Source organism: Rhinolophus sinicus, chromosome 14 (genome assembly GCF_057876585.1).
Source record: "Rhinolophus sinicus isolate RSI-liver-muscle chromosome 14, RSI-T2T, whole genome shotgun sequence".
Taxonomy (NCBI): Eukaryota; Metazoa; Chordata; class Mammalia; order Chiroptera; family Rhinolophidae; genus Rhinolophus; species Rhinolophus sinicus.
This window is the reverse complement of record NC_142514.1, coordinates 182,915,877-182,937,824: the sequence shown is the minus strand read 5'-3', so window position 1 is coordinate 182,937,824 and position 21,948 is coordinate 182,915,877. Positions and strand designations below refer to the sequence as shown.

The following is a 21,948-nucleotide window of genomic DNA, read 5'->3' as shown; positions in this document are numbered from 1 at the left end:
TGGCTCTGGCCTGGAGAAACAGTTTATTGCCAGGGGGTGGTAGGGGCAAGAGAGACCCCAGAATTTTGCAGCCAGTACCCCTCCCGCCCCCCGACCCAACTCCTACTTTACAAAAGAAATTTTTACAGCCACCCTCTGTACAAAGTTCCCCCCCCCCCAACACTGTACACAGCTGCCTGGCTCCCTCCAGTCCCTGGTTCACGGCAGGCCTGGGCCTGCAGCCAGCTGACCTTAGAGCTGACCAGAGCCCTGAGCTCACTTTGGTGCTGGGTACCAGCCGGCCCCTACCAGGCCCATCCTCTTCTCGCGGACCTGTCCTCCGCCTGGTCCGTCTCCCTTGGTGTCCCTCTCGGGAGCCCTGGTGGGGGCAGGGTGGGCTGTCAGCCCCAGTTCTGCCAGCTTTGTTGGCACTACCACGGGCAGTACGTGGTCACCACTTCCCCCTCTTGCTCCAGTCCTTGGGAGTGAAGTGCAGACACTTGGAGTCGATGCGGAGTAGCCGCTTGAGCATAGCCCGTTCGTGTCCATCCACGATGTCCTCCGACAGTGTGAGGATATACTGGCCCTGGGCAGACGGGACCAGGCAGGTCAGCACGTGGGGCCTGCACTACGCCCCTCCCCACACCGGTCTCCCCTGCCTGCCTCCCTACCTTGTAGTAGTTGATGAGGTTGAGGTACTGCAGAGTGGAGATGACATCCTCCTTCTTGATGCTGGTGATTTCGCTGATCTCGCTGTGGGAGGGCAAAGATCAGGTCCCCTGGGGGCCTTCTCCGCCCCAGGCCCCCAGGAGCCCCAGGAATGAGCATGCCATGCACCCCCAGGTAGGTGGGGCCAGGCTCACTTGATGGTGATCTGCGGCCTCTCCCCGCTCTCTGACTTCAGCCCCATCAGGATCTCCAGAATAGTCTGGGACCAGTAGCTTCGGTAGGATAAGAGGCCAAGATCCGACAGGGGCTTCTCAGGAGTCCCCGTTTTCCCTTCCACTTTGGAGAGTTCGTAGCCTAAAGCAGTGGAGAGGGAGCAGGTGGGTAAGCACTCGCAGCTTCCTATAACCAGTGTTGAAGAGCACAGGTTAGAGGCAGACTGCCTGCTTCTCATCCTGGCCCTGCCATGTGGTGGTCCTGTGTGTCCTGGGGTATGTGGCTTGTCTGCTCTGTGTCTGCTTCCCCATAAAGGACTAACGAACATTCACTCACCTGTGTGCTCAGTTCAAGTGGAGGGTGCAGAGGGCATTGAAAGGGGTGCTCAGGAGCCAGTGAGGGCTTAGGGGCGGGGGAGGGAGAGAAAATGGCTTAAAGAAAGTGCCCATTTTTCTGTCGTCCCACTCTCTCTGTACCTGGGAGGAGGAAAAGTGGGCAAACCCCACCCCTAGTCCAGGCCTGAGATGCTTGGATTCTCAGTCAAATCAGTCCCCGTGGCCTGAGGAATGTCAGCAGCTCTAAGACCAGGCCGGCCTGACCAGTGGTTGTCAGACCATAAGGAGAGGAGTGCCAGAGGGCTTCCCATCAGAGGGGAGCCTTTCCTTAGCATGTAACTGGCCTCTCCGGCAGCTCTTTCCCGCCCACTCTGAGTGCTCTGCCCTCCTCACCCGCTGACCACTGGGCACTGGCAGGCAGTTCCTGGTGAGACCTCAGGCCCTGCAACCATGTGGCCTCAAGTTGCTTGTGCAGAGCCTTTGTTCTCTCCATCAGAGCCCTCGGATGTCTCCACTACCAGAAGCCCTTCCTCACCCTGTCATAACCAGCCTCGTGTTGGACCAGAGCCCTTTGTGCTGTCCTCTCCTTGGTGCACCTTTATCAGCCCTTCATGCCTGATCTCATGACCTCCACCAAGCAACCCAGTGGTCAGGACAGAAAAGGCTGTACTTTGGAGAGAGGAAGCACAGAAAGGGGACACACTGGGTTCCTACTCAGCCTTGTTGGGTCTGCAATGCATGTGGAGTCCTGACAGATCAACCAGAGACCACACTGCCCTCAGCCATAGGGAACTCCTAGCCCCCCCAGGGAACAGCTGCCCACCCTGTCTGCCAAACTGAGCACACTTCCTTGGTGGCCCCGCCTGCATCCCATCTCCACTGAGGTCTGAGCCCGAAGGCTTAGACTGAGTTTCTTGAAGCATCTGCCTGCTTAGCAGGCTGAGGGCTTCCTGAAGATGTGAGCCCTATCTTGACATCATTCTACCCATAAAATTTCTCAAATGGATGACCATGACCTTGATCGAGACAAGCCTCTGTGTCTTCACCAGACAAACAGCGACGGATCCCTCCCTGTGTTCAGGTTGGCTTGGTTAGCCCCGTGAGGGGCAAGTGAATGGAGGCTGGGAAGCAGAAGGGGGCTTTGGAGGTGAGGGGACACTGAAGAGTTCATGAAGGATGAGGAGCACAGTCCTTTGTGGGCTTTAAGAGACTGACCAGACAATGCGAGGAGCGGGGGCCAAATCCACGCAAGTCAGCGCTTATATCTGTTTGCTGAGTTAACAGCATTTTGAACATCTACGGTTAGGGGACAAGTGGGGAAATGAACCACTGAGCTTTGCCCAGGAACTTGTATGACATCAGAGTACCAGAGGGGTGAGTAACAGTGGCTGGCTCAGCTTGTGCCCAAGGCCCTGGGCAGGAGCAGATGAATCCAATTTGGGAAAAGTTGGGTGGTGCTTAGAACCTTGGCCAAGGAACAGTGAGGGACTGAGAACCTAGTCCAGATAAGCAGGGCAGTCACCCTGAGAATGGAAGGACCTTGGGAGAGTCTCATCCTGGTTTCTGGCCGGCTCCCCTGGTGACAGGGCTGCACAGCCAGAGCCGAGATCCCAGCAAGCCAGCACGTCTGCGTGTGAGGCACCGGCAGGGACTGCCAGCACCCACCCCGAGCCCATCTGGGAGCACAGGTACTCACTGAATTCAATCAGCAGCTTGCCGTAGCCCCGGCGCTGGTAGGGAGGCAGGGTCAAGATGCAAGCCACGTTGTAGTCCTCTGTCGACTCCTTTTCCTGGAAAAGGGTCAGGTGAGTGTGAGAGAAGGGACCTGGTTCAGGCCGGAGCTGAGGGGCAGGCCCGGTAAGCGCTCACCTTGGAGAAGTAGCCCACAATGTGGAAGCCCTTGCAGTCGTACTCCGTCATGACGTAGAAGAGGAAGGGGTCTGTGTCATAGTATAGTGTCTTGTGGTCGAGGAAACACTTGGCCAGAAGACACAGGTTCTGGGAGTAACTCTGCAAAGGAAAAGGCCTGTCATAACTGGGGACCCCTCGAGCATGGCTACTGGGCCAGGGTCAACCAGGAGCTGCTTTGTACCCCAGGCTGATAGGTGATAAGCCTTCTTCCCTAGGGCCTGACCCATTGCACGGCAGGGCTGCTTCTCAGGGCTGAAGAGCCCATGTACCAGCCCTACTGGACAACCCGCTTCCCGATGAGCTGGGCTGGTGTACCCCTGCTCCCATGCCTCCACCTAAATCTGGCCTGGGGGACATCCACTGTCCTCTGCTATTGTTAACAACAATCAAAAAACTGCTGTCCCGAAGGAGAAAGATTGATGAAGGCTTATGAGAGAAGTCTGCCCACGTGACAGTCTTAGGACTCTGGCTGTGAAAAAACACAACACGGTCACACGTCTTGGAAACTGATCTAGTAGTCTACAACTGAGGTGAGAAATTCTGGAATTTAACAAATTAGCAGCCTTATGAGTTCCCCCAGGAGAATTATTTTTGCTCCTTTACCTCTAAACACAATTGTTCCTGCACCAGACATGGCTCCTTAACCACCTGCTGGGCACTGTCACTTGGATGCCCAAGTCCCCACTTATAATACAGAACCAACAGTTAAAGCAGCGTCTTCCTCTCAAGCTCCCCCAGCACCCAAGCCAGAGCTCTCCCCCACCAGTCAAGATGCCTGCCTCTCCCCCAGCACCCTCTGGACCCCAGGAATGAGGAAAGTCTCTCTTAAGGGTCCCTCCAAGTTACTCCTTCCTCTCCACAGCCATAGACTAAGTCAGGTTTGAAGCCCCAAGCCTCTGGTGTTCCCAGCTCCTCTCCAACTGCCATTCCCACCCTCCACTTCAGCTCTGTCCCTTGTAACAGCCTTGCCTCTTTCTCTCTGCCCTTCAGCCAGAAGGGTCTTTGCCTGTCACACCACCTGTACATCCACGCCTGCCCTTCAGGACCCCACTGCTTGGGACTCCCTTGCCCACCTTGTTCTTTTATGTCAAGGCTCGTAAGTCACCTCCTCTGTGAAGCTTTGATGACTAGCTCCTCTGGGTCCTAACAACTTACCCTTTGTTTCATGACATTTATCACACTGGAATCTAAGTGGCTGTTGACATGTCGATTTTCCCTATGGACTGTGAGCTCTCAGAGAGCAGAGATTTTATCTAATTCCTGGTTGTCTATACCTCCCAGCACCTGCCCTACAGCAAGAACTCAATAAAAATGGGTTAACTGATCTGTTGGTCAGACTGTTCAGTGTTTTCCTGAATAGGAAAAAAGTGCTCATTTGACTCCCCCGAACCCCAGCTCCAAGATTTCCCTACTGTCCTTCAGCCACTGACCTTGTTCTTGCGTCCATCGATCTCAAAAAAGGAGATGGTGCCCTTGCGGTAAATCTCATTGCCTGGAGGATGTCGCAGGTCACACTTGGTCTGAGGAAGAGAGAAAGGTCAGGGATGGGACAGGGTGGGGGTGCTAGGAGGGTGGCCTCCTGGGACCCCTCATACCAAGTGGCGCTGCAGACACTTGAGGCTACGGCCATACTTGAGACAGAACTCGCAGAGATAGAGGACAGGCAACGTGGTGAGCTCCTGTGGGTACGGGGAGAAGTACCACGGCTTGAGGCGGTGCCGGCCCAGCTCGATGCACTCAATGTTCTTCATCCGGGTGACGATGTCGTCGTGGCTCCGGTCGGACACCAGGCTCCCAGTCATGCGCGGAGCTGATGGAATTCCATCTGAGCTGTCCTGGGAGTCCTGCTCAGGGCCAGTGGAAGACACTGCGTTACAGGAAACACTACAGCTCCACCACACGTTTCCTTGTTCAAGCCTAACCTACCAGGGAAGTACTATAGTTCCCGCTTTCCAGATAAAGAATGCAAGACGTGGGAAGTTTTCATTCAAAACTTGGGAAAGATGACCCAATGACCAATCTGAACCAGCTCTGCCTGGCTCCCAATCCCACCAACACCATGGCTGCCCAACACTCATTTATTTTTAAACTGGCTACTAAACTTGCCACCCCGCCCATCTCTCCTTTTCATCCAGCTTCCCTCTTCCCCAGACCTACCTCATCAGTGCCCAAGCAATTCGATTTTCGCTTCCGTCCTGGCTGCGCTGCCACTGCCCTACGGGCTGATCCATTCTGTAGGTGAGATGATAGGAACAGAAGGGGTGGCTGTGAGATGAGTCTGAAAGGAGCTACCGGGAGGTAGAAGAAAGAAAGAGATGGTTTGGAGGACTCACCTGGGGAAAAACTGAGGCTGGGGCTGTCTCGCTGGGCACTGGAGTTGCTGGTGAAACCACCTCCACCTTCCGTTTCTGCAGAGAGAAACCAAGAAAGGTGGGTCAGAAGGTAGAGAAGGTGGGACCTGAGAGGAAAGCAAGGTCCCTGGAATTGCTGAGGGTACCGTTGAGCGGTGGTTGGGCTGCAGGCAGGAGCTGGAGGAGAGCGGCTGGTCGGGCTCGCCACCGGGAATGGCCTCCCGCTCCTTGGGCAGGTTGAAGCGGAGTGTGATCTGGACCGGGATTGGCAAGGTCTTCCCGCTGGCCTGGGTGGAGGCCGGCTGTAGAGATAGGTCCAGGGTCTTCCTCTGGGGTGGGGATGGTGGTGGGATGGGGAAGGGGAATAGGGGCTCCTCAGCATGGAGTGATCAAACCCCACCCGCTGCCCTCTCAAGGACACAGGAATAGCCGCTGGACTCTAGAAGCTACATCTGCAGCTTGGCCCCCATCCTTTACAAGCTGAAGCCAGGGTGGGAGGGTGTGGCCCGGTCCAGCCCATCCAGGAGCCACTGAGGCCAAAAGATGAGAGAAGTAGGAGGCAGGACAGAAGAGGTGAAGTAGGGGACCTACTCACCACCTCTCTCTCTGGAGAGCCGGGGCGGGACCCAGGAAGTCCGTTCTTGGTGGGGGTCTTGGCCTCTTTCTTGGGGAATTGGATCTTCTTCAGGTCCAGCCTTTCGTGGGTCACCCATTCATCCAGGCGTTTGTTGACTGCAGCAGTGGGGATGTCTCAGGAAGCAATGCCAGAGACTGCCTCCCAACCCTACCCTGCAGCCCCTCCTCACCCTGGCCCAGCACTCACAGTCAATGTAATGGACGTAGAAAAGCTTCCGGCCACTAATGTCCTTCACGCTCAGGATCTCGGCCAGGGCTGTGGGAACAGCATAGGCAGGGGCGTTAGACCCGCCAGGCCATGAGGCTCCACCTTCCTACGACCTGAACTCCACCCCCAGGCCTGATCTCTAAGCCCCAGCACTTGGAAGCTCTCGCCCAAGCCCCCTTTAGTCACCCAGTGCCAACCCCTCTCCAAGCCCCGCCCTGTCCATCTCGGAGTGGCTAAAAGCCACGCCCCTCCTGAGTATCTGCGCCCCGCCTGCCCCCAGAATTCTCGAAGCCCCTCCCCCTCCCAAGGGTTCGGTTGACTCCCGCCCCTCGCCCTCAGGTTCTTAGCCCCGCCCCCCGACGTCACTCACGCCACTCATCTTCGTTGTCCTGGTTCCGCCGCAGCACCGGCAGGCGGCAACCTTCGATTATCTCCCCCTGGGGAGACAGCGCGGCGCCAGGGTCGGCTACTGGGGGGCCTCGGGCTCTACCCACCTCCCCTGGCTCCCTCCGCCCCGCCCCGGGCACCGGACTCACCACCTCCGCCATCTTCCCTCCCTCCACTGACACTTCCGGCCCCTCTGGGAGACGTCACTTCCGGGACTGAGTGTGCAGTAGGCCCGGACCTCCGGACAACGCCTTAGAAAAGACCCTTGAAATACACCGCCGCCCAGCTGGAAGCGGGGAGCCGACCCGTTTGGGGGGCGGGGGAATAGGGTGTTTTAAGTCTCGGGTTGGGTCCTGGGAGGAATCTCCACAACGTGCACAACGATTGGAGGAAAGCTGAGTCTGTCACGTGACGCCCACCGGTGCGACGCCGGTCACGTGGACGCAGCGCGCGTCACGTGGGGGTAGTGTTTGTGCTTTGGGGGTGGCGAGATTCCGGCGTCTCTAAGTGGCGGTGGGAGAGGTCACTCGCTGTGACCCGCGAGTGCTCAGTGGGGGGGGGCGGGTCTGGAGAAGTGGGCGGGACTATGAAGGGAGTTCAATGCCTGGCCAAGTTTGTGGATTTCATTCGTTAAGGATGGGGACTCACGGAAGGTTTCTAGGTTGTTTTCTATATTAGGTTTCTAATTATAAAAGTAATACAACATTATTCATTCATACATTGAACAAATGTTTAATAATCTAACGTGTGCCAGGCACTGTTCTAGGATCCTGGAATACATCAGTGAATAAAATAGGACCCTGCTCTCATAGAGCTTACACTGGGTTTATATAACAAACAGTAAATATATTAAAAAGTAAATTACTTAGTTTATTAAAAAGTGATTGGAGAAACCAAAAAGAATGCACAAGGTAAAGGAGATGGGCAGGTAGGTTGCAATTTTAAATAGGGTGCTGAGGGCAGGACTGCTGGAAATGTATATGCTTCAGGAAAGGTTTAGAGAGGGAACAACAGAAGAGCCTTGCAAATACTTGGGGGTGAGGGGGAGGTGGGGCGGAATACTGTTTCAGAAACCTAGACCACAGTAGGGGGAGAAAATAACCTCAGATCATCATGAGGGACATGCCCACCATGAACATCTTGGTAGAAGATCCTGTAAACCAGGAGTGGGCAAACTAAGGCCTGCAGGCCAAATCCAACCTTTGCTAGTTTTCCTACAGCCAGTGAGCTAAGAATGGTTTTGTATTTTTTAATGGTTAAGAAAACAAAAGAATATTTCACAACAAATAAAAATTACAAAATTCAAAGTTCAGTGTCCACAAATAGTTGTATTGGAGTGTAGCCATACTTTTGATTCATTTACTTTTTGTCTATGACTGCTTTCACACTAAAATGGAATAATTGTGTCTGAAATACAAAGCCTAAAATACTTATTATCTGGCCCTTTACAGAGAATGTTGGCCACCCCCTGCTCTATAAACTGTTGTGCTATCTTTTGAATACAAAAATAGGTTTTTCTTGTATATACTGTTTTGTGACCAGCTTTTTCACTTAGCAACATAAATTGAACACTTGTCATTAAATATTCTATAGCACTGTTTTAATGGCTACATAGTGTTTCGTTATTTAGATGCACTTTAGGTGCCATAACCAGTTGCCTGTTAGCTATTAGTTTTTTCTTTTTTTTTTTTTAAAGATTTTATTGGGGAAGGGGAACAGGACTTTATTGGGGGAACAGTGTGTACTTCTAGGGCTTTTTCCAAGTCAAGTTGTCCTTTCAATCTTAGTTGTGGAGGGCACAGTTCAGCTCCAGGTCCAGTTGCCGTTGTTAGTTGCAGGGGGCACAGCCCACCATCCCTTGTGGGAGTCGAACCGGCAGCCTTATGGTTGAGAGCCCACTGGCCCATGTGGGAATTGAATCGGCAGCCTTTGGCGTTAGGAGCACGGAGCTCCAACCGCCTGAGCCACCGGGCAGGCTACATCTGTATGTATGCATGTATGTATGTATGTATGTATGTATGTATGTTTTAAGAGGAATATTGGGAAACACTGTTTTTCCAGAACCCATCAGCTTCAAGTTAAGTCGTTTTCAATGCAGTTGTGGAGGGCGCAGCTCACTGGTCCATGTGGGAATTGAACCAGCGAACGTTGGTGTTATGAGCACTGTGCTCTAACCAACTGAGCCAACTGGCCGCCCCTCTTCAATCCATTTTGAGTTAGTTTTTGTATATGGTGTTAGTAAGGGTCCAACTTCATTCCTTTGCTTGTGGCTAACCAGGTTTCCCAGCACCATTTGTTGAAAAGACTGTCCTTTCTTCATTGAACAGTCTTGGCACTCTTGCCAAAAATCATTCAACCATGTATGTGAGGGTTTATTTTTGGGCTCTCTATTCTGTTTCATTGGTCTATATGTCTATCTTTATGCCAGTACCACGTTGTTTTGATTACTGTAGCTTTGTAGTAAGTTTTGAAATCGGGAAGTGTGACTCCTCCAACTTTGTTCTTCTTTTTCAAGATTGTTTTGGTTATTCAGGGTCCCTCAAGGTTCCATATGTACTTAAGAATGAATTTTTCTATTTCTGTAAAAAGAGAATTGAGATTTTTTTGACATGAGAGAATATGTAAGATGATTGAGGTTAAGTTAAAACCCTGTAGTCCTAAATTTGAAAAGGAGATATGAGTATGAATTCCTGGTGCATTTCATATAAAAATATACGTACTCGTATATATTGCCTAACTGTTCACTGAAAAGGTCCATAATGATTGACCCACTAGCAATAAGTATCCCTAGAACTCAGACTGTGGTCTCTAAATACCATTTCCCACTAAAAGGAATCAGAATTCCTCAGAAAGCTGTCTGATTCCAGATCTTGGACACTATTGGAATTGTGTCAAGAGGACCGAAGAACAAAATTCAGAAGGTTTCCAGTGGCCAAGGATGGAACAATTTGAACTTCAATAAGAATAATTAAAACAGATTAAAGCATATCAAGTGTTTAAATCCATGCATTAAGATTTTTTTTAAAAAATGCATGGATTAAATTTTGGAGGATGCTAGAGAACCAAGGCATTATTTTGAAAATTGATAATGGGAAATTCTATACCCTAATAAATCACTTTTAGGTATATACTGAAGAAAACTCCTGGATACATGTGCAACAGGAGACATTCAAAGGAATGTTCTTAACCACACTGCTTGTAATAGTGAAAACTGGAAGTCCAAATGGCCATCCGCAGGATGAATAAATAAATAACCTGTGGTGTATTTACACAACAGAATAGTATGTAGCAGTAAAAAGTGAATGAACTATGAAACAGATAAACCTTAGTAATATGTCGAGTGAGAAAAGCAAATAACAAAAAACAAGATACTCTCTTCGTAGAAGTTCAAAACTAAGTGAAACCAAGCAACATATTTGTGTAGCCATGTATATGAGTAAATTTTTTTCTTAAAATAAAAAAAGTCAAGGGAATAACAAATAGAGAATTCTAGATGGTGCCCTGGACACCGGGATGAAGGAATGGACAGATGTGGAGCACGGGGGTAGATGTAAGTTCTGGTGATGTCCTATTCAGCCCCTTGAGTTTTACAGAGAGCACAACAGTTCAATTTATTGATTTGTTACAAATATATATGAATTTTTAAAAAGAGGATCACGCAAGGATCAATGATGATTGTGTGCCATTAACCAAAGATTATAATTAATCCATTCTGTGGACTTGAAAAGTTAGCCTCCTCAAAAAAGTAAACTGACTTTCCTAATCCTGGCCAGCCACAGGAGAAACTGAAATGAGTGGGAGGGTGGTAACTATTTTCACTTTTCTCTTCCTGTTTTTTCAGAGCCTGGTAAAGCAAGTCAGAATTTCCAATCTTTTCCAATTCCCATATGATTCCATAATTTAGAACGAATTCAGAGAAAATAAAGTCTTTTTCCATCTGGAGAAGGCTCCACCGCCTGCGACGGAGCATCCTCATTCTGGGATGAGGAACCGGCCGGGGGGTGGAGGGTGCTCCAGCCCCAGCCTCCACCGTCGTCCCGCACGAACGCCGCCTAGGGCTTGAACTTGGGGACAATACCCCCCTGAGGAGTCACATGACAGTTAATTAGTGGATTTAGCCCACGGCTGGTCCCTTGCAGGAGGTCCTAGGGAGACGGCGGGCGGCGGGGGGTGCGGCGACGAGACACGGCGAGTTCTAAGCGGCCCCTGGGGGTTCCGGACCTTTTCAGACAACAGGCGTCAGGTTGCAGAGACTGGGCTTCAGTTGATATACCCCTGGGCGCCTTATGCTTAACCCATTGCCACCGAGGGCCGGCAGTGTGATGCACCTTAAACTGGTGTTTGAGTCGGAGGCGAGATGCCCTCGGCCCGGCCCGCCCGCGATAGCCGACGCGGTACGGAGCTTCTGTTGCCCCTCGCGTGCAGCAGGATCCGCGGAGCCCAGTGACCAAAGCACCGCCAGGTGAAGAAGTCCAGACCATTCCCTTTTCCCTCCGCTGCATCTAAATTAGGGTAGATGGGAAATTTAAAAAGTACTTCTGCGGCGACAATCACCAAAAGACACCTTTTAGCGATTAGGAAACTGTGAAATTCAGTCACTCGGCCGAAGGCGGAGCAGGCACGGGCCTTTGCCTGAGCAGGGCTGGCGGCAGCAGCCCAGCAGTCGTAGGTTTGCTCCAGACCCGGCCCGGGTGACATCACCAAACTCCTCTGATTGGCGGGAGGGGGCCCCGAAATCCCCTAAAAACATTGTGAGTAATCGCCGGGTCCGCCCTCCAGGCGGGGCCCAGACCCAGAAGCAAGCCAAGCCTCCCGGCCAGCGGCCTCCGGACCGAGAAGCTTCTCGGTCTCTGGCACGGCGCGCACTTGCTGCCGTTCTCCGGCAGCAGCGTGCACGCTGCCTCTCCGTCCTTGGCGCAGCGCCCAGTGGTTCCCGGCCCCACGAGGGGCCGCGGCGGCGGCGGCGGCGGCGGCGAGGCGCGCAGGCGCGGCTGCTTCCCGGCAGTGACGCGGCGGCGGGCGCGCGCGTCGCATTTCCGCCTCTGGCGAATGGCTTGGCTGTAACGCGCGCCGCGGGCCCAGCTGCGACCCCGGCCCCGCCCCCGGGACCCCGGCCATGGACGGTGAGGGCGTCCTCTGCCCCCGGGGGATGGCCGCACTGGGGCCGCGGGGACCGCGCCGAGAGCCTCCGCGCTACCTTCCGCCCCTTCCTGCGCGGACGGGCGCTGCGCAGGGAGCGGCCGGCCGGATGGTGGCGCGGGGCGGGGCAGGCGTAGAGGGGTCTGACTCATTTTCCCCTCTGGGTGGAGGGGCCCTTGACTCAGTATTTTCCTTGGGTGGAAAGGGGGAGCTTTGATTCAGTTTCCTCCTCGGGGCACAGGGGGACAGTTCTGACTTAGTTTCCTTGTTAGGGGAGAATGTATCTGACTCAGTTTCTCCCAGTAAGGGGAGACCTCCATCCCCAGTGTTCGCTCAGGAAACAGGTGTTTCTGGCTCCTTTACTCCCACCCCTTAGTTTCGCCCGCAGCTTCCAGGGAGCAGGCTCTGACTCAGTTTCCCTGGGAGGCTCTCCTTGGTGAGGATGGGAAGTGGGCTTGTGCTGACCCTTGTCTCCCTCCCCTTTCAGACCTGTACCCCCTCATCTTCCCCTCAGGTAAGTGGACCATCTTTCCTCAGTGTCTCTGGAGGAGCTCCCCAGGGTTGGGGCAGTGGGAGCAGCTGCCTGATGGGGGTTGGCCCACGTGTCCCGTGTCTCCCTGCAGAGCCAGCCCAGGCCTCTGGCCCCTATGTGGAGATCATCGAGCAGCCCAAACAGCGGGGCATGCGCTTCCGTTACAAATGCGAGGGTCGCTCAGCAGGCAGTATTCCAGGCGAGAGGAGCACTGATACCACCAAGACCCACCCCACCATCAAGGTCAGCACCGGCTGCCTGGCATGGAGTCAGCGGGGTGGGACCGTGAAACCCCAGCAGGCTTACCCCCTGCAATCTGTGTCTGGGAGTTGGGTTTGGAATTCCTGAGCCTCTAGGGTGCTCTCTGTACTTTGGACAGATCAATGGCTACACGGGGCCAGGGACAGTTCGCATCTCACTGGTCACCAAGGACCCCCCTCACCGGCCTCACCCTCACGAGCTCGTGGGGAAAGACTGCCGGGATGGCTTCTATGAGGCTGAGCTCTGCCCGGACCGCTGCATCCACAGGTGAACACCCCACAGGCGGGCAGGACATGGAGGGTGAAGTGGGAGGACAGGAGGCTGTGCAGTTGTGTCGCTGTTACAGTGTTACTTCTTTCTGGACACACAGCAGAATTCGCACTGCTTACTCGCAAACAGATTTCCTTTGTCTTGAAATTATCTGTGCGTCTACTCTCTCAAGCAGACATGAACTTGGTGGGATGAGAATGGGTCTCTGTTTACTTCTAAGCTCCCTAACCCCTGTGGCTGGAAGGGCAAGTCCCTTAGTGTCACATTCCACGTAGTGAGAAAGAAAATCACTGAGCCAACAGTTTCTCCTGTAGCTTACGTACAGGAGACTGTAAATAAACATAAATAAGTAAACAAGATACTGTTCAAGCGTAACAATTTCGATGATGAAAATAAAGCGGTAATAGATTGGAAGAACGGCCTGGGCTGGGGCAGGCCGGAGAGCTGGTCCCATTAATTTGAACTGGAAGGTCGGGAAGGCCTCTGTCGGGAAAGACTTGAACAGTGAGAAAGAACAGAGAAGCACGAGAGAACATTCCAAGCAGAATAAACAAATGTAAAGGCCTTGAAGTAAAAGTTTGGAAAACAGAAAGAAGCCCTTGTGCCTGAGAGTAGGGAGCCACAGGGACTTGGCTAGTGTCAGGTCACAGGGTAGAAGGCCGTGTCACTCAGAGTCAGGATTGGGTTTCATTGCAGCACAGTGAGGGGGTTAAGCACAGAGTGATGATCTGGTCACAGGGTGGGCAGATCATCAGAGGAAGGGGCAAGGCAGGAGGGCCCACGCTCTGCTGGAGACAGTGTGATTGATGCTTGGGGGGGACTCAGCTTCCAGAACCTGGGGATCCAGTGTGTAAAGAAGCGGGACCTGGAGCAGGCCATCAGTCAGCGCATCCAGACCAACAACAACCCCTTCCAAGGTGAGGGCTGAGGGGGCGAAGGAGCACCCACCCTGTCACCCTTCCGAGGCCACCTTCCCTGCGTCTCTCCCTCATTGGCCGAGACTCAAGATGGAATCTTGCTGCCTATTCAGTACACATTCCTATTTTCCCATTGGGGAAACCGAGACCCAGAGAGGGGACATGACATCCAGGGTCATACAGATCAGTGATGGGTCTAGAACCTTCTCTTCCTCCTCTAGGACTCCTGTTTCACACACCCTCAAACATCCCTGCCAGCCCAGAGCTCCTTGCCCCGCCTGCCCCCTGCCCTGGCTCTCCTGACCGTCATTTTTCTGGCAGTTCCCATAGAAGAGCAGCGCGGGGACTACGATTTGAATGCTGTTCGGCTCTGCTTCCAGGTGACAGTGCGGGACCCATCAGGCAGGCCCCTCCGCCTGTCACCTGTCCTCTCTCATCCCATCTTTGACAACCGTGAGTGGCCAGGGAGTACAGAAGGGGAGAGGGATGGGCCTGTGAGGAGAAGTTGGTTGCGTGAGTGTGGCCTGCGAGAGGTGCTCTGGCTTTGTTCAGTCATCTCGCGTGTTCGGCTCTGCTGGCTTGGGGGACAAGGCAAAGAAGACCCAGAGCTGCCCTTGTGGCGTAGCTTCCAGGCTGGCAGGGAGTCACACGGGAGACAGACATTTCCAATATGTGGTGAGAGATGATGTGCCCAGAACTGTACTAATGACTGCAGGAAATACACTCCCAGGAACAAGACAACGTTAAAGAATAATAATTCAGTGATGATAGCTCACAGATGAATTGGGCTGACATTGATTAACTGCAGTCTTTAGTTAAGTAACCAACAGGATGAATGAATGTAAAAGGGCTCTAGAGCCCTCACAACAGGAAACCAGAATGAACCAGAGGTCAGGAGGGAAGGGTTCATTGCCAAGGTATGATAAACAGGGCTTTGAAGACTGCTTGGGTTAGGTGGAGAAAGGAGGTGTGGTCAGACTGGTTTCCCCTGGACTTGAAGCTCCGTGAGGGGAGAAATGTTTAGGTTTTGTGGGTTGCCATATTCTCCATGCCTAGAACAGTGCTGGGCACGTAGTAGAGGCTAGTAGATAAATAGCTGATGAATTGGTTGTGGTGAGGAGCCAGTGGGAATGGTTGAACCTTGGCTGTGGAGGTCCGGTCCACACACTCTGGACAAACTTGACTCGGGGGTGGATCAGGAGGTTGCATCTCCTGCAGGCCAGTCCTGGAGACCTCTGGTGGTTCAGGGCTTCCTTCCTTGTTCCTGTATCCTCAGGCGCCCCCAACACAGCAGAGCTAAAGATCTGCCGAGTGAACCGAAATTCCGGGAGCTGCCTCGGCGGAGATGAGATCTTCCTGCTGTGTGACAAGGTGCAAAAAGGTACATTCCAGGAAGCAGGAGGCGAGGAATAAGGCTGAGCAGAGATGACGAGAGTCTGGGGACTGGCTTTAAGCACTCCCCCCAACACTTTGGGGGTAGCAGGGTGCGGTACCTGGAGATAAGTATCAGCAGTGGGGAAGGGGCAGAGTGAGTTGTTCAGCGGGTGAGTTGAGCAAGCTGGTCCACACTGCCCCCCCCATCTCCTGCAGAGGACATTGAGGTGTATTTCACGGGACCAGGCTGGGAGGCCCGAGGCTCCTTTTCGCAAGCCGATGTACACCGACAAGTGGCCATTGTGTTCCGGACACCTCCCTATGCGGACCCCAGCCTGCAGGCCCCTGTGCGCGTCTCAATGCAGCTGCGGAGGCCTTCGGATCGGGAGCTCAGTGAACCCATGGAATTCCAGTACTTGCCAGACACAGGTATGTGGCTGGGAAGGGTAACTCCAGCCAAGGAGCGAGGCCAGGGCTGGGTGTTGAGTGTCAAAAGCTGGAGCTGGGTGGGGATTTACACAGTAATCAGATTCTCTCTCTTGTCTCAATAATAATACCTAAAACTTACTGAGCTCTTATTACACAACTTGTCTCTATTAGTTCCTGATTTTTATTCTCTCATGAACCTTTGAGTTAGGAGATATTATCTAACTTGCCTGAGGTCACATAGCTAGTGAGTCGCAGAGTCAGCATTTGAACCAGGCTGTCTGGCTCCAGGGTCCTGTTGCTACGCTGTGTGTCTCTTGTCACTACCACATAGCCAGGGTTCGGTCGAGGGTTTTGGCCATCTGACCGCAGTAGGAACAGCCAGAATAACCCTCTAGCCAAAGCCCGTCATCTAGCCTGAGAGAGTTTCCTACCCTAGGAGCAGTCTAATAGAATCTGGAAGGCAACCCCCAAAATAGCCGTCAATTCATTCCACAAATAATTATTGAGTGCCCACTTGGTGCCAGGGCCTGTGCCAGGTATTGTGAATACAAAGATGAATAAGACTTGTTCCCTGCCCTTCAGAACCTCAGTCACATGAGGAAGACAGACATACACAACAGATCCTTAAGTCACAGAGTAACACGTGAAACGAAGGGAGGTGTGTGCCAGCTGCCATGGGAGCTAGAGACGGCTGCACAGGGGAGGTGGCATTAAGTTGGAGGCCAAAGAAGCACGTTCCCCAGGCAGGTAGACCAGCAGCTCCTGGAAGGGCAGGGATGTTGGAGAGTGCACGGCGTATTTGGGGGCAGCTTTGTGGTGGCAGGTGACGTTGGGCCGCGTGCAGGCCCAGGCAGGAGGGCCTCGAATGTTAGGCTTGAGGCCTTCATCCGGGATTTCATCCTGAAGGCAGTGGGCAGCCACTGAAGGTTTATAAGCAGAGACGTGACATGAGCAGATCGGGAAGCGCACTCTGGCGGCAGTGAGTAGAGGATCTGAGAGGGAGAGACTGGAGGAGAGAGGCCATGCTGGAAGATGTCACAGCAGACCAGGAAGGGGAGAAGCGTGACCCTCACGAAGGGAATGGCAGAGACAGACGACCTCATCTACCACTGTCCTCCGGTTACCCTTCAGCCTTTGTGTGACATCACGCTCAGTCCCACCTCAGCGCCTGTGTTCTAGCTGTTGCCTCTGCTTGAAATGCTTGGCCCCCAGATCGTCACGTGACAGGCTGACACCAGCACCTCCCTGGCGACCTGTGAACTAGACTCCCGTCCAGTATTGTTGCATCATCCTGTGTCTCTTCCTCGGTGCTTTTGTCACTTGTTGTGTTCCTGTCTTTCTGTCAATAGGAGGTCGAGTTAACTCTTGGGAGCAGGAACCTTGTCTGCTTATTCAGGGCCATCTGGGCATGGTTAGGATGGAGCCTGGCATACGGCAGGTGCTCGGGGAATATGTGCTGAGTTGGTGAAAGGTGAGAGGGCGAGGCAGTGTTGATGATCCCAAGGCTTCGCGCTTCGGTGACAAGGCAGACAAGGTCTCCGAGGGAACACAGACCGGAGGGAGACAGGAGGTTTTTGAGGCGAGATGATGAGGCTTGGTTTGGACTGATGGTGTTGGGTACTTCGGAGTTACCCAAGCGGTAGTTAGAAAACCAGTTCTGAAAGCTCCAGACGGAACTATCAAACCATCAGAGATAAGAATAAGAGCCTCATCGGAGGTTTTAAGCAAGCCAGTTGTGGCTCAACTGCCCCAGAGGGCAAAGAGGTCATTTCGAGGCCTAGATTGAGGCTGCAGATGAGTTAGGATGTGAGCAGTGAAAGTAAGAGAATGAGCTGGATACGGGCCCCACGAGGGCTCCTGTCACCCTGAGCGTGGCCCCTTTGCTTGGAGGCACTCATGTGGCCTTCTGAGGGGCAGGTTCAGCCAACAGAGGCCTTCTCAGAAAGCCGTGGGATTCGTAGAATTATTGACTGTCACACAGCTCTTCTCATCGGCTGGGAAGGATGGGAGAAAGGCTCTTAGGAAAGCTTGCCCATCACCTTCCTCCTGAGGGTCCTTTGAGAGCTTAGGGGTCCAGCCAAGAAGAGCAAGACCCACTTCTCCCTGTTGCGTTCCCAGATGATCGTCACCGGATTGAGGAGAAGCGTAAAAGAACATATGAGACCTTCAAGAGCATCATGAAAAAGAGTCCTTTCAATGGTGAGCTGGGCAATGGGGAGAATTAGAGAAGGTGATGGGTAGGGGAGGGTAGACCCTGCGGACTGAGAATTGACCGAGCCTCGCCCCACAGGACCCACCGATCCCCGGCCTCCTCCCCGGCGCATTGCGGTGCCTTCCCGCAGCTCAGCTGCCATCCCCAAGCCAGGTAAGGATTTCCTGTTGTCCCCCTGGAACTATAGGCTCAAATGTTCAGCCTGTGGCTTACACACCTGGGAGAGAGACGAGCTGGCAGCCTCACCAGCGGGTGTCTGAAGCCTACAGTCTGGAGTATACGTCTCAGGGCCTGAGGCCCAATTACCCATGCCAGAGCCATCTGGGGAGCAGAAAAGATGTAGATTCCTGGGCCCCATTACAGACCTATGGAATCAGAAAGTGTGGAAGTGTGGCCCAGGAACTAGCATTTCCTGGGGACACTAATGCCCACTGAAGTCTGAGAATCACTATGGCAGTTTCACCCCACAGCGGATACCTAGGGCTACAGAGCTAAAAAGCTGTCTCTGCCCTCAGCTCTCAGTTGAATTAAGGAAACAAACAAACAAATCACCTCTAAAGTAGCAAAATGTATGTGCTGGTGTGTGACAGAGTGCCCTGGTTCAGGCCACACTACTGGGTGCTCCTTGGGCCCATGTCCTCTTGGGGCTTGATGTTTCAGGGGTAAGATTTGGTTTTACCAGTTGGGAGCCTGGGAGAGGTTTCTGGGCTGGAGTAGACAGGGAGGGCTTCAAGGAGGTGAGGCTAGAACTGGACCCTATAGGCTAGGTCTGGTTGGTTAAAAGGAGGGGGCTAGACTCCATACAGAGGGATTGATCCTGAGCTCTGCTCACGGGGGCTGGGTACAGAGGATGGGTGGGTGTCTGAGGCTTTCTCTGACCCCTGCCTCTCTCTCTCCTACAGCTCCCCAGCCCTATCCCTTTACGCCATCCCTCAGCACCATCAACTTTGAGGAGTTTTCCCCCATGGTCTTTTCTTCTGGGCAGATCCCAAGCCAGAACTCGGCCTTGGCGCCTGCCCCAGTCCTGGCACAGGCACCAGCCCCTGCCTCAGCCATGGCATCAGCTCTGGTTCAGGCCCCAACCCCTGTCCCAGTCCTAGCCCCCGGCCTGACTCAGGCTGTGGCTCCGCCTGCTCCCAAGCCCTCCCACGCTGGGGAAGGGACACTGACAGAGGCCCTGCTGCAGCTCCAGTTTGATGCCGATGAAGACCTAGGGGCCCTGCTTGGCAATAACACCGACCCAGCCGTGTTCACGGACCTGGCATCCGTCGACAACTCTGAGTTTCAGCAGATGCTGAACCAGGGAGTATCTATGACCTCCCACGCAGTAGAGCCCATGCTGATGGAGTACCCTGAGGCCATAACACGCTTGGTGACAGGGTCCCAGAGGCCCCCTGACCCAGCTCCTGCTCCCCTTGGGGCCTCTGGGCTCCCCAACGGCCTCCTCTCAGGAGATGAAGACTTCTCCTCCATCGCAGACATGGACTTCTCAGCCCTTCTGAGTCAGATCAGCTCCTAAGGCGGTGGTGACACCTACCCTACCCAGAGCACTGGGTTGCAGGGGATTGAGGCCCTCCCAAAGCAAGCACTTATGGATTCTGGGGGGGTTCTTTGGGTAATGTCTTCATGGTGAGGGGGTTGCATTTTATTCTTTTATTGGCAATATCTATCTCTCTCTTTTTGGAGGTGCTTAAGCAGAAGCATTAACTTCTCTGGAAAGCGGGGAGCTGGGAGGACTCAAACTCTTCCTTGCCCTAGCCTGATGTTTAGCTCCCTTCTTGCTATAGGGTATTCTAGGGGCCTTCATCCCCACCCTCCAGCTTCTAGTACTCTTCTAGAGAGAGGGACAGGCTGGAGCTGTGGCCTTACAGGCCTCAAAGCCTTACTACCAAGTGTCTTCCACACATCATGGATTCATTTACACTTGAGCCAAAATAATGCCCCTGTTACCAGTCCTGTGGTGCTGGTGTTGCCCTTGTGCCTAACACCAGAGTTTGAGGGACCAGCCCAGGGCAGGACTTCCTGCCCTGCAGTTGTCTCTGCCAGCTCTTTCGTTACTCAGCTGTGGTTGAGAACTGGTGGGATAGTAATTGGCCCTCTCCAGGGTCCAGGGAGATTCGATCTGATACTTCTCAGTTCCCCCTTTCCTCAAGTGCCTTAATAGGAGGGTGAGTTGTTTGGAGAGTGGGGGGGAGGGCAGGCTGGCATCTCTCCAGTCAGGAGGCTCCGTTTTTACTAAAAAATCAAAGAAGTTGGATTCTTGCTCTTTCTACTCTGAACTAATAAATTTGTTGCCAAGCTGGCCAGAGATTTGCCTTCTTTCATGTCTTTGCTGGGCTTGTCAGGCTGGATATTAGTGATTCAGAGTTGGATGAGTAGTTACACTGTCTTCTGAGTTTCCTCTGAGGGTACCTTTGAAAACCCTCAGTTACCGTCCAGTGGATGGTAAGCTAAGGTGGGGGGGGGGCGAAAGGGGGTGTCCAGCATCGTGAAAGCCCAGTAGGGCCCATTGGCTATAAGAGCTTCAGGTCTTAGATCAACAGAGGGGGGTGCATCTCGCAGAGGGTCTAGCCAGCATTTGTGAGCAGGGTAAGACAGATGATGTTGGAAAGTTTCGATTGGACCAGGCTGTAAAAGATCGAGAATGCTGCACTAAGAGTTTGGACCTCATCTTTTGGGTGGTCAAGGGAGAGACTGCATCTGTTGAGGAAGGGGAGGTGCCGGGTAAAAGTGTATGGTTTGATATCCTGTTCTGCTAGAACCTAAGAAATCTTAAATTGGCAGCCCCGGAAGCCTAAACAAAGCGAGAAGGGCTAGAGCAGAGGTACTTCTGGCTTGGCCTGACGCACGCGCAGTAAAGCCGGGTCGGCGTAAGTCATGGGCTAGCTAGGCCCTGCCTTTTCGAGTGCGCATGCGCACAGTATTCAGCGAGAAGGGAACCGGATAACGCGTTTCGGGAAAACCCCTGCCCTGACGCCGATGGCGTCTACATTCCGGGCTTCGCACTGTTGCGGAAGGGTGACGGCAGGCGCAAGCGGGTTATTAGTGGGACGTGTTGCAAAAGCTAGCGAGTCCCCTGGGAACACAGTGGGCACTGGGTGCAGATTCCGATGGAAGGTAGCTACAGGGGAACATGTCAGCGGGCGGCGGAATGTTGGGGAACCGAAAAGCGTCTCTATCGTCGAGCTCGCTCCAGCCTCTTGGTCAGAGGGCGGGGGATGGGGCGGAGCCTGAGGCAGGGTGGGCTACTCAGGGACCAGGACCAGCTGCACTTCTGCGTGAGGGGCGGAACCCGATCGTGGTGGCCAGGTCAGGACCAGGGCAAACCTGCCAGGCAGCGCCTGGGGAGGCGGAGCTTGATGGAGCCGCAGCTCTGTGGGCGCCAGGGCAAGCGCGAGGAGGGCCATGGCCGGGTGAGAAGGCTCCTAAGCCGAGGAAGTGAATGGCGGAGGTGCCTATAAAGTGGCCAGCCTAAGAAGGATCCTCCTGCCCAGGCCGGCTTCCCTTTTCTTGGCTTAACCAGTGTCCTGCAGTGACCCCCGGGAGCCCTCTAATGGTCCTTCCCACACTCCCTGAGTGACCTTGTCTCCAGCCTAGACCTCCCCTGCGCGCCAGCCCACTGGACAGCTCATACTGACCCTCCCTCAGGCCTTTCAAATGCACCCTGTCCCAAATGACCAGAGCCACCCCCAGCCTGCCCTCCTCATCTCAGCCATGGCCCTGCCGTCATCAAGGAACTCCAGCCAGCGGCCACCACTGTGGACGCTGCTTCTCCTGGAGTCTGCTCTCTCACCAGGTCCTGGCAAGTCTACCCAGTTCTCCCCATCTCTGCCAGTATCACCTAGTTTTAAGTCACCACTACCTCCCAGTAGGGTGCTGCTACAGCCTCCTTTGTGGCCTTGCCTTACCTGCAGCCAAAGGGCTCTGACACCCAAATCTCACCTCATCACTCTCCCTTTGAACATCTGTCAATGATACGACCTTCCAGTTTTCTGTAGGCACACACCCAGAGCGACCAGAGCCTTCCACACTGCCCAGTGAGGGCTGTCACTATAATCTGCACCAGGTAAAAGCTGGGACAGTGTTGGGAACTGCTAGTCCAGGATCCTTAGTGCACGCCTCACA

The 21,948-nt window shown here is 53.7% G+C and overlaps 2 protein-coding genes across 6 annotated transcripts; one reads left to right on the top strand and one right to left on the bottom strand.

The window, feature by feature from the left end:
- Positions 1–6: 6 nt before the first annotated feature.
- On the bottom strand, positions 7–7,032 carry KAT5 (lysine acetyltransferase 5). 5 transcript variants are annotated; one of them, XM_019737772.3, is made up of 14 exons: positions 6,839–7,032; positions 6,673–6,739; positions 6,282–6,350; positions 6,054–6,190; positions 5,605–5,760; positions 5,441–5,515; positions 5,265–5,339; positions 4,703–4,951; positions 4,538–4,627; positions 3,066–3,206; positions 2,893–2,986; positions 843–1,002; positions 651–732; positions 7–565 (listed from the first exon to the last, which is right to left on the bottom strand). In XM_019737772.3, exons 1-14 carry the CDS (start codon positions 6,848–6,850, stop codon positions 431–433), a joined length of 1,542 nt encoding a protein of 513 aa, XP_019593331.1. In that variant the 5' UTR covers positions 6,851–7,032; the 3' UTR covers positions 7–430. The 5 variants fall into 5 exon arrangements, with proteins under 5 accessions (XP_019593331.1, XP_019593328.1, XP_019593333.1 ...); XM_019737769.3 differs by having other exon boundaries at positions 5,605–5,787; positions 6,839–6,973; XM_019737774.3 differs by lacking the exon at positions 5,605–5,760 and having other exon boundaries at positions 6,839–6,977.
- A 4,451-nt stretch (positions 7,033–11,483) lies between these two features.
- RELA (RELA proto-oncogene, NF-kB subunit) lies at positions 11,484–20,131 on the top strand. Its single transcript, XM_019737767.3, has 11 exons — positions 11,484–11,812; positions 12,316–12,342; positions 12,452–12,603; positions 12,740–12,888; positions 13,717–13,808; positions 14,130–14,261; positions 15,085–15,189; positions 15,399–15,611; positions 17,730–17,810; positions 17,902–17,976; positions 18,726–20,131. Exons 1-11 carry the CDS (start codon positions 11,806–11,808, stop codon positions 19,340–19,342), a joined length of 1,650 nt encoding a protein of 549 aa, XP_019593326.2. The 5' UTR covers positions 11,484–11,805; the 3' UTR covers positions 19,343–20,131.
- Positions 20,132–21,948: the final 1,817 nt, after the last annotated feature.

What these genes read in the sequence shown, in the direction of transcription:
- KAT5 (XM_019737768.3), bottom strand. Translation starts at nt 6,850, where the DNA reads ATGGCGGAGGTGGTGAGTCCGGTGCCCGGGGCGGGGCGGAGGGAGCCA. An exon ending in AGGCCGCAGATCACCATCAA is followed by an intron (nt 733 to 842) that starts GTGAGCCTGGCC and finishes GCCCTCCCACAG; the next exon opens with CGAGATCAGCGAAATCACCA. An exon ending in ACCTCATCAACTACTACAAG is followed by an intron (nt 566 to 650) that starts GTAGGGAGGCAG and finishes CCGTCTGCCCAG; the next exon opens with GGCCAGTATATCCTCACACT.
- RELA (XM_019737767.3), top strand. An exon ending in CCCCCTCATCTTCCCCTCAG is followed by an intron (nt 12,343 to 12,451) that starts GTAAGTGGACCA and finishes GTCTCCCTGCAG; the next exon opens with AGCCAGCCCAGGCCTCTGGC. An exon ending in GAAAAAGAGTCCTTTCAATG is followed by an intron (nt 17,811 to 17,901) that starts GTGAGCTGGGCA and finishes CTCGCCCCACAG; the next exon opens with GACCCACCGATCCCCGGCCT.